The sequence below is a fragment of the Lipophrys pholis genome (assembly GCF_963383615.2).
Source record: "Lipophrys pholis genome assembly, chromosome: 2".
In the NCBI taxonomy this organism is placed as follows: Eukaryota; Metazoa; Chordata; class Actinopteri; order Blenniiformes; family Blenniidae; genus Lipophrys; species Lipophrys pholis.
The window spans coordinates 8,339,645-8,357,674 of record NC_137636.1 but is presented as its reverse complement, the minus strand read 5'-3'; the positions used below and the strand labels follow the sequence as shown (position 1 = coordinate 8,357,674).

The following is an 18,030-nucleotide window of genomic DNA, read 5'->3' as shown; positions in this document are numbered from 1 at the left end:
CCCACTTATGCTAAACTGTTACTGTTGTCGGATGAAAAAAAGACTTTTCTGTCCAATTTAAATACGGTCTGAAGAGGCAGCAACAGCCATTTTAATATTCAACAGCCGTCAACCAAGACCAATTTAGCATTAGTTCCATGTGGAATTATGCCTAAGAAGACGCAACTCCCTCCAATGCATGCTGCTGTTCAGTAATGAGCTTTAGGAAGATTAAAACACTATAGACTGAGGGGCTGTAGCTATCCAGGAATGTTCTGCTTAATCAGAGGTGCTGTTGGATCAGATTCTGTACCTCCAAAATTTGCTGCGCTCTGAGTTCCTTCTCCATCCGAATTTGCTGAATGCGCTTGATCTTTTCCTGTAAAGAAAAAAGGAAGGATGGGAGGGGGGGGGTTAAAAAAAAAATTATAATCTCTTTATATTTTAGACAATACAAAACATCCCGAGATAAATTCACTTTCCAACCACTCTCGTCCATTAGGAGAAGGCAAAAAGACACAACAACTTTTAGTACGACACATAATAAAGAGTGAGGCTGTGTAGCATCACAAAATAACCACATATTCCTACAGTGTTTACACCGAATGCATGAGTCAGTAAAGTTTGATCAGGCAAAAGAAAAGGATAGAAAAAAAAAATACATAAAGAACATATATTTAGTATATATAAATACTCTACCAGTCAGATGTTTTGGACACACCTTCTCAATCAATGTTTTTTCTTTATTTTCTTTACTATTTACACTGTAGATTCTCAATGAATACATCAAAACTATGAATGAACACATATGGAATTATGTAGTAAACACAAAAGTGTGAAATAACTCAGAACATGTTTTATATTTAAGACTCCTCAAAGTAGCCACCCTTTGCTTTGTGGACCAGGGCGCAGCAAACCCTTGTCTGTCTCTCAATGAGCTTCGTGAGGTTGTCACTGGAAATGGTTTTCACCTCACAGCTGAGTCTTTTCAGAGTTCATTTTTAGGAATTTCTTGCCTGCTTAAAGGGTTTGGGACCATCAGTCATGTTGTGTAGATGTCAGGTTGGTACACAGCTGACAGCTCTATCAGACAACTTTTGACAATTCATATTATGGCAAGAACCAATCAGCTAAGTAAAGAGAAATGACAGTCCATCGTCACTTCAAGAACCGAAGGTCAGTCAGTCAGGAAAATTGCTAAAACTTTAAATGTGTCCCCAAGTGCAGTCGCAAAAACCATCAAGTGCTACAAGGAAACGGGCCACATGAGGACCGCCCCGGGAAAGGAGGACCAAGAGTCACCTCTGCTGCCGAGGATCAGTCCATCAGAGTCTCCGCAGCCGCAGAAACCGCAAGTTAACAGCACCTCAGATTAAAGCCCAGATTTATGCCACACAGAGTTCGAGTAGCAGACACAGCTGTACGTTAACTGTTCAGAGGAGACTGAACCAATCAAGCCTTTATGGTCAAATACCTGCAAGGGAAAAGTGCCTTAGTATTACTGAACCAGCATGGCTACCACAGCATCCTGCAGTGACATGCCATCCCATCCGGTTTGTCTTTCGTTGGACCACCATTTTATTTTCAACTATATTTATATAGACAATGACCTCAAACACACCTCCAGGTTGTGTGAGGGCTATTTGACTACGAAGGGGAGGGATGGAGTGCTGCGCCAGATGGCCTGGCTTCCACAGTCACCCGGCCTAAACTCAGTCGAGATGGTTTGAGATGAGAAGACAAAAGGGCCAACAAGAGCTCAGCATCTGTGGAACTCCTTTAAGGCTGCTGGTGAACCGTTTCAGGTGACGACCTCATGAAGTGCGTTCAGAGAATGCCAAGAGCGTGCGAAGCAGTAAACAAAGCAAAGGGTGGCTACTTTCCGGGAATCTAAAATATGTAACATGTTTTGAGATATTTCACTTTTTTTCTTTTGCGTTATTTTACACATATAAATATTTATCAAACGGTAAAGGATACTCACTTGCTGCTTGAGAATTTTGATCTGCTCTTTCTGCTTCCTTCGCTCCTCCGCTGCCATGATGGCTGCAAGAGTCAAGTCAGAATTACATTAGTGTCAGGGAAACACCCGCTAAATCGCTGGGCTATCAACTGCATTCATGTCTGTGAGAGAGTTTTTTTTTTGTTTTTTTTTAACTTTATTTATTCGATCACGACCCAATTTACGAGACAGGCCACAGAATTCTGAGAACTTCAATTAACGACAGCTAAAACAGAGAAAGTAACAGGAAACATATGTGACACATGTAGACAAACCCATTGAAATAGCATCTTGATAATAGATTATATAAAGCAATATTATAAATAACAGTACTTTGAATTACATTTCAGATGTTTGTCATTCTAACATCATAAACGTAAGCATACTGACATAACTGAAACAGAAAGAATGAATCAACCAAGCATAGCTCAGTGTTTCTTTCATCAAATAAGTCATCCACATCTGTAGCAGCAGCCGGCTTCAATCGTTCTTACATCTGGAGAATTTTAATAACCGGACACTTAGGAAAGTTAAGCATCATTTTCCCCAAAAAGCTCATAAAAACTTGAGCCGCAAAAAACACCTGACAATAAATAACACAAATAGATCACATCTTAATTCATCATAAATTAATCAACTCAGAACAACCAGCACATGCCCACTAATGGCCACACTAATTGTAAGAGTCACCAATAGCAATATAAATTATTATTTGTGACGCTTTAAAGTATGTGGGTGTGTGAGTGTGAGTGTAACTTCACACTGTACTGCTGCTTGTTTTACTGGTGAGGCTCGTAGTGCTTTCCTCCTATACGACTTTCACATGAAAAGCTTTCAAAGCTAACCACCTTCGTGGCCTGGTGTCCTACTTATTGCTCATGAACTGAAGTGAGGATGTTAAATGTCTGAGCAGCATAGCCTTATAAATGAAAACACAATCCAACCTTATTCAGAGGTTGTAACTCAGTTGCAAACATAATAGCAAACTAATAGCTTTCCAGTGATGCACAGGAGAGCTCTGTGTCTAGTTTTTACTGTTTTTGTAAGATGAACTAAAATATGCTGTCCTGCTAAATTGAGCTCTATAATTCTGTTGAATAGAATATCAGTATGAAAAGGGTCAATCGATGTCATTCAGTCTTTTGAAATGTTTCAAACAACTTTTACCTTCAACAGTGAAGACTAAGCATTTATAAAATGCAGCATGTGGCTTCAAGGATTCCAGTTATCAGGGGGGGGGGGGGATTTACAATAAAGTTGTCATTACAGTGCTACTATTTCAGATTTATGTACAAAATAAATTAAAGGGAGTCTTATACTGATCCTTGGGGGGGACATTCATCTATCGGCCTGGGACTTGAAAAACTGCATAGAGCGCGTCAAAGATACATGGTTTGAACCTACACGGAAAGCAAAATGCTGTGGTCATCACAATGTTGTTTTGTGCGAAGTGGGATCACAAAGCCATCCACAACAACAGCTGCAGCAGGTCTAAACCCAGACTGTTGTGGCTGATGGACAATATTATCCACAGCCATGGAGCTGTGAGCTGACTAATGATTCTAGGATTGTGGAGAGACAGGACAGCTTGGATACACAGTAGGTCGATGGTTGTTTGGGTCAAAAGTGTGGTGCTGGGATTTATACAGATAAACCCGATTAGATAAAGGCAGTTAGTTAGTTTTCAGGTCACCAGTGTCACTGAATTTAGAGTGCATGTAACTTATTCCATACAGGAGACATTTTATCAAATTCAAAACTTCAAAGTGCTTCTTTAATTTCTGATGCTTGAAACAACAATAGTTTCATCCACTTTAAATGTATATAATGCATTTTGAATATATATAGCATGCCAAGTTGCGGGTCTGAATTTAAGTACAGGCTAAGCAAGTGCATTAGGACTTTGATCAAAGTTTTTATTTTCATGTCGATGTACAAGGATTAAGAAAAAAAAGTACAGTACAATAAAGATTAGAGCAGAAAGAAGATTAAAGCTTGTGCTTTAAAGAGATGAAAATAAATATGAATCTATATTCAAACAGATGCCATATATGCAGCATCAGAGTCCCGCTACCCCAGCGGCCCTGCTGGTGTTTGTCCTTACTGCATTGATTTAGATCAAAGTAGTTTGAAGTGATCAACTGACTTTTGCATTATCATCTACCAGCCTGTATATGAGCCTGGAAGCTCTTACCTTGCTGTTTCCGAGCCTCTTTGGCTGCACGGGCCAGTGCTTGCTTTTCCAGTTTTCTCATCAGTTTCATCTGGGCAGCCTGTCGAGCTATTTCTATACAGAGGGGAAAGAAAGACACTGTCAGGGCCAAACTTCAAGTGGACCATTTCAAATGACACCAGCCTAACGCAAATGCTAATTTACAACAGGTAGCACAAATGCTATTACAAAAAAAAGGTCATTAAACACTAAAAAACTCAAACGAAATATTTACATAATAAAAGTGTCCATTTTATGACACATAAATCCGAGCTGACTGACAAAAAACACAACAGAAAACAACACTGGCTGGTTCAAAGACTAAAAATCTGAACGACCTATCTTCTTTAGCTCATGCTACCTGAATAATGGCTTCCTGATTAATGACACACACACTTAGGATAAACATATTTCAGGGCTCATTTCCTCTGCTAACCTTGAGCTTCCAGCTTGCGCAGAAGTTTGACCTCACTGGGACTGGGGCCCTCGGGCACCAGCGGATCCCCCACATTAGGGGGCCGCCCCTTTCTCCGTCGGTTGCCTTTGGCACTTTCGCCTGCTAACTGACGCTCTGAATTTGGGGGGCGACCCCTACGACCTTCCATTGCCAAAATACGAGGAATGACCTCCTCTTCCTTTAAGAGGCTCCAATGTAAACCCTAGAGATATAGAGAAAAAGCAAATATGGAGAGATTGGGAGGGACAGGCTGAGATGTAATAATGAATGACTTGCTGGTGAACATCATTTAATTTTAGTCAGGGAATCATTTAATTATTAGACAACAACAACAACAATAACACATATTTATATCTAATTCACACATGATTTTATTTCCTGACATCTAAAATAAAACACTGACAGAACGGTACATTAATAAAAGAATTACTTATTTCCTATTTCTGACCATCTATTTTAAGCTGAATGCAATCTGTTTATTTTCTCCCTCAGCACTGTAGTTTTTTTCTGAGAATTTTCTTTATTCTGACTCCAATAACTCGCGCACGCACGCACACACGCACGCACGCACGCACGCACGCACGCATGCACGCACGCACGCACGCACGCACGCACACACACACACGCACCAAATTTTTCCTAGTTAATCTCTTTGAATCACAGACACATAACATGGCATTTATCACTGGTCACCTGTGGAAGTAATGTCAGCTTATTATTACATTTCTCCATGCACAGTGAGAGGTCTATGAACTAGGACTACTGAGGGTTTTGGTTGATTCCTATCCATGCCCTGACAGTGACTGCTGCATGAAGCTTTGCCTGCCGCTAGATGAAAAGATGAACAGGGATCAGGGAGAAAGAGAGAGATGAAAGGCAGTCACCTGGGGTCCTTCTCTGGCTTCATAGAAGTCACCAACCCTTATCTTTGCACTGAAGCTAAAATTATCACGCGTGATGCCACTTATTCCATTTCTGGATAGATACTACAGAAGAGAAAATAATAATGGCGTTGGTTTAGGCAGAAAAAAATTGTGAAATTAGCGACAATGAAAAGCAACTGGGAGGCACTAGATTGAAGGGAGTCTACTGTTATAGTGCATCTGTGCAGTGCTACTAATCATTATAAAAGCCAGGGGACAAAAAAAAGAGCAAAAGCTCTCAGGAGAGAAAAATGGTTCTGACCTTGGGGTGCACAATTCAGGCCCTTTCTTATTTATCTCTGGCATTGGTAGGCTTTTACTGCCTGACTGACAAGCAGTGATCGTGCGTTACTGCGTTAGAGGTTTTGTTTGCACTCCCACCCTCAAAGGCAGTTTTGACAATCTGTGTGATTGAACTTTGAAGAGGCAAACAAGGAAAATTATGCACTATGATATGGCGTACAAATTGGGCCAAAGTTGTGCATCCCAACATGAAGCATTAATCATGTTTGGGGGGGAAAGGAGAGGTGGGGGGAAAAGTGGCACAAGAAGTGAATCTAAGAATATCATCTCTCACTATTAGGGTCATAGAAAGCAGGGGAGGTGGGGTTGGAGTGCAGCTGTAGCAGAAGCATATATATATATATATATATATATATATATACACACACACACACACACACATATCATATCAAACCCTGATACAAAAGCATTGCTTTGAGCAATGTGGATGAGCAGTTCAGCAAATACTACTAAAACATACTTTCAAAATAAATTTTAACATTTTTGCCTACAATGACTCCAACAGCAAACCACGACACAAACTAAACTGCTCATCTGTTTACTCAAACACATTCTGTATCAGGGACATTGACTACAAAGTAAAGCTGTGAGGTTGTGGTACCTTCATCACATCTGGGTATTGCCTCAGTTTCTTGCCACAAGGGGCATAATAGGCCACTTCGCCCTGCGGCCGTCCAGCCACTGATTTGATTCTGGTTTCTCTCCGCCACCTAATTTTTTATTTTTTTTTAAAGAAATAACACGCACACACACACAGGCAGGTGTTCACAAAAACTATAGTGCAATGTACAGTTAGGTGTGTGAATGGCATCGTGAAAACAACAGAAACATCAACATAATATGAAGTGAATCATTTTTTATGAGTTTTTTTTCTTTTGTCAATTGTACCCACCCTAACTCCAGAGGTATCATCAACTCTTTCTCATCCATCACCCTCTTCCTCTTTCCTAAGCCTGTGAAAAGACAGTTCAAATATAAATTTCACAACAGAGGTGCAAAAAAAGGAGCTGCAACAACACTGTTGAACTCACCAATGATCATACATATAGGTAAAAATCATGTAACCAAAACACAAAATGTAACATATGCTACTGCACCTAGAGAAAAACTAAACTATAATTGCTAAGAAAATTATTCACAGTCAGAGAAAGACTGGAAATGTCTGTTTAAAACATTCATGGCAAGCTAGACATGTCTTTTTTGTGATCTGGGTAATCTGCCCGCATTGAAAAAGGCGGAAATCAACCTTGCTGCTGTGCCAAACAAGTTTTCAGGGCACTTAGGCATGCCCCTACAGGACCTCAAAGCTCTTACTCAGCTATGGCAACCAACTGCCTTCTTCCTGCCTCAGTTAAAGCCACAATGCCTCTTCACGATCACCTGATGCAAAGATACTGCATTCTTTGCTTCTTTGACATAGAGTATTACAGCGTTACTGTGTTACAGTATATAAATCAATGACACTAAAACATCCCCTCACATTTTACTTTCACACTTTCAGCGTCAAGGAATTTAAAGACGTTACCCAAAGGAGAGGCTAGGCTGTAGGACGAAGAGCCTGGAGAGCTATGATAGGCCAAGGCACTGGAGCTGGTGGCAATGGTGGGCGACTTGACGACCTGCAGATTGAGAGGGGAGCAGCTGGTGGCGGTGTGATTGGTTGAGGTGTTCAGTAGTTCTGCGCCTTTGGTTAGCCTACGGGGAGTCATCTCCTTCTTAGAAGATCCAGACGGCAGCAGCTTTAACTCCTTCGCTTTCTTTCCAGATATGTCACTGTCTGAGTTGCTGTCAGACTCTGAAACAGGAGGGCAGGACAACAGGTGGGGAGGGAGTTAGAAACTTAAAAGACATTAAGAAAGAACAGTTCACCACTACATTTTAGGTAATGTTTTATATAATTAATTACCATTTCAGTTCAAAACAAAAAAGTGAAAGTTACATTCATTCAGGCACACAGGAGATACAAACCTGAGAGACTGTCATCAGAGTCCTCTTCGTCTTCCTCCTCCTCCTCCTCTTCCTCCTCCTCGAGGTCATCATCCTCATCGTCATCATCGTCTCCTGAGTCGTCAGATTCCTTGTTAGCGGGGAGACCAGCTGTGGGGTTACATGTCCCAGGGATTCCCACCCCGGGGATTCCAACTCCAGGGATGCTGACTCCAGGAATCCCAATCCCAGACTCTCCTCCGCGAAACAAATCTACAAGAGACTGTACCAGATGGTTCTGAGAAAAGCCCTTCCAGGCAGCTAAAGGGTCCGCTTGTCCCTGTCCCTGTCCTTGTCCTTGTCCCAGCCCAGAGGTCTGTCCCTTTACCTTGGGAGTCTTGTTCTTTCTAGATCCATGACCAGTGGCATGGGGTGAGGTAGTGGGGGGCTGTGACAGAGGCCCAGCATGGGCAGCTGCTGGGGTCCTACTTGCCCCTGTGCTCAGATTGACAGGCATCGACCCAAGGTCTGAGTCGCGCTGAGGAGACTTGCCTTGAGAGGCAGAGTCTTTGCGAGGTTTGGTGATGAGGGCCAAAGGTGCGTCCTGAGTGGTGCTTTGGATGACTCCATTTGGGTGATGGGGTTCAGGGAGCCCCAGCAGGGCACTCGAGAGGAAGAGGTTGGAGTGATTGTTCTGGGGTGGAGGAGGAGGAACGGGTGGCAATGGCGATGAAGACAGAGATGTCCTCTTGGGAGATTTGTTTGGCCCCTGCTGCTGCTTCTTTAGCTCAGCTGGGAACGTCTGCCCTTGGGACATGAGAGTCTGGGAATACAGAAGGAGGAGAGCACAAGTAGAGAAAGGCAGTCAGGGGGAGGGACAGAGAGGGAAATGCAGAATGGGAGGAACAAAGAAAGGTTAGGGAAAAAATTGGTAAAGAAACAGGACAAAGTGGAGTTGCTCTAGCTGTCAGTTTGCATCACTGTTGATTGTTTGAGCAGGTGACAAAGCTACAATACTGAACACTGGTACAGTTAACTGTGTCTAAGCCTCTTTTGGGGAAACAAAAAGAACATAAATGCAATAACCGAAAGCCATTGTTCTCAACCAAGTTCACAAAAGAGACAATGTGTATCTTTCTAAAAATGTAATTACTTGTCTGCACATTTGAAAAGCTCCATCATTATCATCGTGCAGCTGGGAACGTTTGGCTTTTATTTATTTTTTTCATACACTGATGATAAGTTTGGTTCACTCTGTGTTTAAGCAAAGGTAGGTTCGACTTTAATGTTGCACTTTCAACTGGATGTGATATGAAGTGAAACAAATCAATTTCACAGACCATGAAATACAGTAACAGTGCTGAAACCACAGGGGGAATTTCGCTCGTTGTAAACTTCTCAGTAGTGGTGAAACCAAAATGGGAAATGATTTTCACAGAACAGACGGATCTCAATTGGTTTAGCTTATTGATCATTCATATTTCATCTGAAGGAATGGAATTTGTGAAGTCAAAGGCAAATAAAAATGTCAATTGTACAACATTTCATTTAAATTAACCAAAATCATAAATAATACAGTGGAATTTCTGCACAGTCTACGTCTGCCTCAGAATATTAAAGTGACAAAAATCATTAACTGTTTCATCAACAAGCTATTTGCAACAGCAGTTGAGCAAATGCAACCGTTGTTAATAATTAAAAACACAGAGAAAATCATGTATGCATATGGATCATAATGTTTAATGAGCTGTAAGAGTTGGGCTTTCTGCTGAGACACTGCTATTGGCACATAAATTCCAGGTAACGGGGCGAAATCCTGAACAAAGCCTTACACTGATAATCAATTAAACCATTATAGTATATGATCAGTAAAAGAATATAACATATTTCAGCACTACATTGTGAAGACACTATATTACTTTGTGCAAATCACTACAAGCATCACTTGCCAGGCTCGAGGACATCAGTGACAAATGGTCCCAGGGTGCATGTTTTGAGTACTCCTAGTGGCCATTACAACTTGGTAATTAACCATTTGTACAGATGTACTCATTAATTAAAGTAGAAAACATTCACTTAATCTTGTTCTTGTTCCTCTTCTGAGTTTAGCAGAGCAACTACAGACTTTCACACCAAATGTATAAATGGAAACATTTCGAGGTATTAACTATTAATATATCTAAACGTATTAGATGTCTACGTGCCTTCCAGTATCCATTCCCAATGCACTACAAGTTCACTGAAATGAGCAGTCTCGGAGATCAGTTACACAAAACAACTTTCTAATGTTCGTTTGCAGCTGGAAGATTTTGCTCAAGGCCATGTTAATTTTAAAGAGGCCATTTGGAACATGATTGTCTCTGATATAAAATCCCACCCTGGCATGGATGAGGTACTGCAACAGTCAATGTTATGATTTCATTTTTAATTGAGTCTGCAGCCTCACTGGTGTAAGTTCTGTAGCTGCATGAGAGCTGCTTGCATCAAGACAGAAATCGATAGGATAAATGACCACCAGGAAAAAAAAAAAGGTGTGCATTGTTTCACGTTAATTAATGTCAACGTAGTCCCAGATCTAACAACTACTACTACGACCCATTAATAACTTCATCTCTATCATTATCGGGGACAAGGTCATCCCAGCTGACTGTGGAGACACAGGAAACACCCTGGACGGGTCACCAGTCCATCACAGCGGAAACACAGAGACACACACTCACCTCACTCACTCACTCACTCACTCACTCACTCACTCACTCACTCACTCACTCACTCACTCACTCACTTACTCACTCACTCACTCACTCACTCACTCACTCACTCACTCACTCACTCACTCACTCACTCACATTCACACCTATGAGCAGCTTAAGAGTCACCAATTAACCTTAAATGTATGTTTTGGGCAATGGGAGGAAACTGGAATACTGGGATATACCCCATGCAAGTGCATGCATGCACTCATGCGAACACCACACAGAAGGACCCCTAACCACAAACCAAGACCTTGTCGCTATGTGAGGAGAGTGTCAACCACGACACCACTGTGCAGCCTCACTAACTATTGTTATTGTCAAACTACGCTTGTCAGCATACATACACCAGCTCAATCACGGTTCAACTTCAAACAAAAAAAGATTATAACCTGGCTGTACTTTATTTAAAACACTACTTCTTTGGAATGGAAAAAGAAAGTATTGGCATTAAAGCATTATTGACGTAACTATGACAGTCACCAACTCCTTTAACTTCAGAATAGATAACTGTCATCGCCAGCAGCTTCTATCCTTTCACTGTAACTGGATTATTATCCAGAGAGTTTAAAATATGTAATGAGCCAGTTTTAAAACTATGACGAGTACAGGTGGTAGTAGAGAGTACGGATAATTACGTCATATCAAAAGCAGGGGGAATAAATAAAAAATCATCAGAAAAATAAATAAAATAAGTACCAACGACAAACATCTTCTACTCAGTAGGAGTTAGTACTTGTTAGTACAGTAACGATGTACAAATACTTAAGTCATTTGCCACCTCTATTTGAGTAGGAATCATTTTGGTGACTAAAGCTGAAAGTGTCACTTATAGACAACAGCCAACAATAAGCTATGCATGTAAGAGTGAAGTTGCTTTTGGACACAATAAAAAAAAAAGGTGAAATTATTCAGTTGCTGTTGTCACGTTGGCTTACCTGTTTGAGCCTGAACTCATTGATCTGCGCAAGTGAAGCTTCCAGCAGTTTCCTTTTGTTGGATTTGGCGGAGCCAGGAACAGTGAGCTTTGGTGGCTTCAGCGAGGACTTCTGGGAGCTTGTTACAGATGAGGTCAAACCAAAGGGTTTGGGGGAGGTAGACAGCGGGAGAGTCGAGCGGGGAGGAGAGGGGACTGAAAGAGGCTTAGGGGAGGAGCAGAGGGAGAGGGGCAGGTGCTGAGGGGAGGAGGAGGGCAGCAGTTTGGGTGGTTTTGGAGAGGCAGTGCTGGAGAGCGTCTTTGGAGATGTGGTGAGAGCTATGGGGGAGGAAGACGGGGACGACTCTCTGCGGGGTTGTGAGAGGAGTGCCAGGGGTTTTGAGTTTGCAGCCAGGCCAGTGGACTGAATCACACTGAAGTGCTGCTGTTGCCCCTCCGTCCGGGATCTTGAGCCATGCACGGCCAGTGGTGATGTTTGGGACAAGGCAGGAGGGGAGACAGAGCAGGGTATGGGCACTAGGGTTGGGGGAGTGGAGGAGACTTTCTGGGTGTCTTTCTTATTTTCTGCTTCAGTCTTTGTAGTTCCAGTAGTAGTTATCAAAACCTGGGTTGGAAATTAAATAAAAAGAATTATTGTGATGAAGAAAATTACTATAGCATGATCATTTAACTTAATTCATTCCACATTTTGGGTAATAGTTAATAGTGTGTAAAAGTACTGAGGACAAACTGCAGTTAAGTAGACCAGTAAATAGCCCTTGTTCAATGACAGGCTTTTCTCCTTTTAATTGCCAACTTTTCTTCTTTACCTTTGCTTTCTTTTTTGTGCGCCTCTCAGAGTCTGAAAACTCGCTCTGTTTGTCCTCTTCTTCGTCATCCTCGTCATCATCGTCGTCGTCTTCATCATCCTCTGCTAAGTCCTCCATATCACTGCTGAGGGAGCCGTCACTTGAACTGTCTGAAGATGTGCCTGATTCGCTGTTGCTTGCCAAAGCAGTTTCTGTCTGCTTCTTTCGTGCCTTCTGCATTGAGCAGAAAAATAAACAGTGAGAATCAGCTCCACTGGATAATGCATGACATGTACATTTAGCATGTTCATTCTACTGAGAGAAATGTAATTTCAGTACTGACCTTCTCTTTCGGCCTCTGAATCGTGTTTTCTAACAAATCAGGTGGCTTGTTCTGAGGGCTGCTACGGTGGCTGTTTGAGGGGTCTGAATTTTTGGTTGGCTTGGTTGGTGCCTGAACAGGAGTTGGACTCGCAGAAACGCTCCCTGATTGTGTGGTGGGAGGACAGACCCCACTGCCATTCACTGCACCATTCACCCCTAGGAACCGAAAAACAGATCTGCTGTATTACTAATCAGCTTCATCTTTTCTACAAGAGGCGATAATGAAATATCTGGAACTAACTGCAGAATGGAATAAGGCTAATAAAAATATTGATTTATACATGTATCTCATCTAACGTGCTGGCTGTGCAAGACTGAAGCCCAACATGAGTGGTTTACATAATAAAAGATAAATTAAAAGATACTGCGAAATTAAAAGAGTGCAAGAACCAGAGATTAGGAGAGAGATCGTGGGGAAGCGTGAGAGAGAGAGGTTAACAGAATCACTAAGTGAGGACTGAAAGTCATTAAATCTGTCGAGGAAAGGAGAAATCCCATCATAGGACAAAGTGGATTTAGATTGTGGGAGAGGAAGACCCACAGATGGGGACTGAGAAAGGAAATTGAGCAGAGCAAGTGTCTTCAGGACAATACTGTACCTTTAGACGGGGTATGGCTGTTCTTGCTGGGCATCCTGATCTGAACAGGACTGGCGCTGTGATTGGGCTGAATGTGTGGGGTGAAGAATGGAGGGAAGCCTATGAAAGAGGGGAGAAAGGCAGCAGCTCCTCGTCCATGGGCTTCAGCAGCTCTCCACCATTCTGTTCGGAGAGGGGAGGACACGGTTAAAGGGACATTTACGTTTAGCTAATTGCAGTCCAAATTCAAATGTCATCATTCCTACCAGAGAGGGCTCCCAGCTGGGGGTGGGCAGCCAATGCAGCTGACATGCCCAGCGAGCCCAGGCCTCCGAACTCAGGCCTGCCCGCTCCGGCAGTGTAGAGGGCTCCGAAGGCTGGGTGGTTGACCAGAGGGAAGGCACTTGACAATGTGGAGCCAATGAAGGGCTGCTCTACCGCTGCTCCAAACAGACGGCCTATGATAGATCATGGTCACATTAAATTAGATTTCAAATGCAATCCACAGGAAACAACTGTGTAAACAATCAATGGCACAAAGCAACAGGTGTACAATTGCAATGGTTATCAGCTGACTGATTCACTTACATAACAAAAATACTATTATTGATTCCTCTTTCATTATATAAGCTTTTGGAAAAAAAAAAAAATAATACACTTCACAAACATTGGAAAGCAGACAGAGAAGAGACAGGATATAACTAATTGAAAACAGTCAACATGACTGTGGGAGGCTCGTATGTGAACACCCACTATATTGACAAGAAATAACATACTGATTTAATACATTCAGTAGTTGAGTTTGTTTTTTGTTGATTGTTTTTTTTACAATTTTCCACTCCTATCCAATAGAAATACATGCCTTACTTTGTCTGAAGCTGCTGCAGTATTCAGGTTTAGTGACTAACCAGGCTTATATCAAAAGATTAAAAGAAGAACTCCATACGGGAAGTGAATTTTAATTTACTTAATTTTAATTTCACTAGTCGTACAGATTTCACCCCCCACACAAAGTTCCACTCTGACATTAGTGTAGAGTTGGTATGACAGTTGTTAAATACATCTTGGTACAAGTCATTGCTCACCATTTGGTCGTTTATTATGTTTAGTTACACTGATCTGAGAAATTGATGTGAGAATCGACAAGGTGTGAAAACTAGATGTGAACTGCTTTGGAAGGTGTTGCTTCTTATCCGAATTGGCTAGAAAAGAATTAAATACAGAATGACTGCCTTCTATTTGTGTAAGTATTAACTTCAGATTTAGCTTCCACCGAGCGCAGACTGCACCTAATTTCATATGGCAGCCGTACTGTTTCTGAGCATGACAGAAAAACTATTTCTTCAGCTTACTGCTTATGTGTATACGATAAAACATTCACATTTAAATTACAGAGCTTTGTGTCATAATCCAATTCCAGCTCAGAACTATTTATGTATTGATATTTCTTTAGTTTGAAATGAGTGTCAGAGCATGTTGGGCAGTAACAAAGGCTGGATATTTGTGATGAGAAAAAGAAGAGTGTGTATAAGGTGTAAAACCCAAACCTCCTTCTATCCTTTTGGCATTCAATTTCAGCACAGAAGAATACTTCATCAACATCATCATCGTCTAGCGTTTTCCTGAGCACAATCATTTCTGGCAGGGGTGACTGCCACGTATTACCTCCTCCCAGAGTCAGATGCAATTTGGTGTGAGCATATTTCATGCAAATTCAATTTCTATTCCAGAAAAGGAGAGCAAGCCTGCTTGATGCCTCTGCATAAGCCAGGTAATACACATGTGGAAAAAAAAAAGTGATAACTGAAGAAAAGGGAAGTGTTGTGCACAGTGCAGATGAAAATGTCAAACTACTATACACATGCATACACCATGGAAATGTAAAGCGGAGTGACAGAAGAGTGCCGTGTTTTCTGAGCTAATGCAGTCCCTGATTTAATAGCAGGACCGGTGACAATATGCGCTGGGCTAAAACACTGAAGGCAACTAAAGGGAACATGAGTTTACTGATGCATCTCGGAGACTTCTGAAAGTGAGAATCAAACTATTTGTGGCCTCACCAGCATGCTGGCAGCGTGACATATGAGAGTATAGCCTTTTGTGTCGGCGTCAAGGCCCCTCTCTCCACTAGACAGCAAAATCTGCCTTTTGAATGTCATTAGAATATGCTGAATATGTAGAGCCTGCCTTGCCAGCGTCAGCTAGTGGATAGGAAGATAAACGACTGCAATGCAACCCCCCGAAAGGCCAGCCACAGCATTCACTTATGCCTAAGGTGCCCACTTCTCCCCCACACACCCTCCTTCCTTTCGAAGCAACACAAAGTGACATCTGCAAATGCCTCTTCAATATTAATGCAGGCTTCCAGAAGGCGAATAATTAAATCTAAAAATTTGAAGCAAGAAAGAAGCAGGGGAAAGACATACCTAGGATTACCTACTCGCTCTTCCTCACTCTGTCTCTCTCTCGCTCCCTTGCTCTCTTTCTCATTCTGTTTCAATCCTTCCTCCACTCTGACAAACTGCACCGCCTGCTTTTTTCATGTTTGGATGCTGCCGAAGGGGGATTAATTTGTTGTTTGTTGCAGTCAATCAAATTTCCACAGACAGATTTAAGTTAATTGCATCCGCGAGTTGATCCCAGAAGGAGAGAGTGCTACAAGCGCCGATCAGCTTTTATTCTCCAAGTGATATCCTCATCAATGACACATGCACAAATGCACGCACACCTACACACACACACACACACACACACACACACACACACACACACACACACACACACACACACACACACACACACACACACACACACACACACACACACACACACACACACACACACACACACACACAGAGTCTGTGCTCATTTTTACATTCTTCAGATTCTTGTTATTGGCACACTGGAAAAGGACCTTGAATCAATGCCTGCACAGTTTGTGATGATAATATATCCCCGCAACATACAATTACTGATGTTACCTGCTCACACAATACACTTGACATTTTCCTTTTGTTCTCCATAACAATGTTTTTCCCCTTTTAATTATGATACCCAGAGCTAGGAAACCAAAGGAGATGACTTTACTGTACTTTCTGTATGTAAATATTTATCTCCTGTATGTTTCAGTTTCAGTTCACATACTGAACAAAGCTTCGAGTGAAATGAAAAACTACTGCCTTACTTGATTCCCACAAAGCACAGCAAAAGTTCAGAGTTTTATCGGTCTGCCTCTCAGCATATCATTTGACGCTCAGCCCAAAATCGCTTATCTAGAAAATCTGAGCACACGTAATGGCACTGAAGGATAACAGGGATGTATAATGCATAAGAAGGAGATGCTCCTAATGGCTTCTTCTTTGGGGCAACGCTGAGGATATGGAGCACAAAACAAGGGGCTTTATTTTGCTCTCTCCGTCCTCTTCTCGTAACAGAGAGAGAGAAAACACAACAATCATGGAGTAAGCTGGATACCCTATTCCCTACTCAGTGCAGCGTGCATATAGGTGTGTGTGTGTGTGTGTGTGTGTGTGTGTGTGTGTGTGTGTGTGTGTGTGTGTGTGTGTGTGTGTGTGTGTGTGTGTGTGTGTTCGTAAGCAAGGCTTTCGAGAAAATAGCCAAGCATTAAAAGATGAGAAGAAAGTATGATTCAGTCGCTCACACAATATTTGAACCACCATACACACACGCTCACACTGAATATACACACTCCTCTTTGCCTAATGGCTTTGACCAATACATAGAAAGGAAGCTGGATGCTGGACAGGGCTGACTAGACACTGAGTGGCTAACAAATGTTAAATCATGCAGGGAGAGGCTCTCTCTCACTCTTTCTCTATTGCTTTTTCAGAACGCACACACACACACACACACACACACACACACACACACACACACACACACACACACACACACACACACACACACACACACACACACACACACACACACACACACACACACACACACACACACACACACACACAGTGCCGTGCTGAGCCTGACTCTGAGGCAGCTGGAGCCAGAGAGCTGAAGGTTGTCAGGAGACATGGCGAAGCATGTGTGTGTTTCTCACACAAAAGAGCCCCCTAATTGTTTGGGATTCATTAATGCAGCAGCTTTTCAATTGCAACCCAAGCTGTCAGGAAAAAAAAAAAAAAATCCTTGTAGCTGGGAGAGAGGTGTATTCACACCGGCTGCAAAATAACTGTATAATTAATACTGGGGGAAACTCATTTTTCATGGTAAAGAAATGAGGAGGGTTCTGAATGCTATCAAGACATGAAAGTGACCACATTTGGCATCTTTTTATGGTTACATGAAAACTGTTTGCATTGTGTGTGGGTATTTTCTTTTCTTGACTGACATGGGGCGAAAAAAAAAAGAAAAGAAAAGTGTTTCTTACCAGAGGTGCTGAGGGTGGATCCCAGTGCTGAGGGGCTCGGGGCCAGGCTGCTCTTAGAGTGGGGAGCAGGCGATGATGAAGATGAGGAAGACGAGGAAGAAGAGGAGGAGGAGGAGGAAGAGGCCGCAGGGGAGGAGGTGCGAGCAGCAGACAGGGTGGGCGCAGGGGAGGCCAGCCGCTCTCCAGACTCCATATCTGTCAAACACAATCCAATCAGCAGGGTTACAATAGCAAAGCACACCCACCCGTACACTCACAAACACACAAACGCATACTGTCACACCTACACAACATGTTCAAGCACACACACACACACACACACACACACACACACACACACACACACACACACACACACACACACACACACACACACACACACA

At 42.3% G+C, this 18,030-nt stretch overlaps 1 protein-coding gene across 6 annotated transcripts in view; it reads right to left on the bottom strand.

Annotated features, from left to right (window-relative positions):
* Positions 1–18,030, bottom strand: part of baz2ba (bromodomain adjacent to zinc finger domain, 2Ba) — a 68,969-nt gene that overhangs the window by 14,570 nt on the left and 36,369 nt on the right. For all 6 annotated transcript variants that reach the window (XM_080493506.1, XM_080493507.1, XM_080493510.1 and 3 more), the window contains exons 3-16: positions 17,648–17,842; positions 13,509–13,700; positions 13,264–13,425; positions 12,624–12,820; positions 12,302–12,514; positions 11,494–12,096; positions 7,845–8,625; positions 7,402–7,671; positions 6,769–6,829; positions 6,478–6,586; positions 4,630–4,852; positions 4,176–4,268; positions 1,964–2,025; positions 293–358 (exon numbers count right to left, since the gene is read on the bottom strand). In XM_080493506.1, the coding sequence (XP_080349632.1) occupies positions 293–358; positions 1,964–2,025; positions 4,176–4,268; positions 4,630–4,852; positions 6,478–6,586; positions 6,769–6,829; positions 7,402–7,671; positions 7,845–8,625; positions 11,494–12,096; positions 12,302–12,514; positions 12,624–12,820; positions 13,264–13,425; positions 13,509–13,700; positions 17,648–17,840 (3,225 nt within the window). In that variant the 5' untranslated portion in view covers positions 17,841–17,842. The remainder of the gene's footprint in view (positions 1–292; positions 359–1,963; positions 2,026–4,175; positions 4,269–4,629; positions 4,853–6,477; positions 6,587–6,768; positions 6,830–7,401; positions 7,672–7,844; positions 8,626–11,493; positions 12,097–12,301; positions 12,515–12,623; positions 12,821–13,263; positions 13,426–13,508; positions 13,701–17,647; positions 17,843–18,030) is intronic.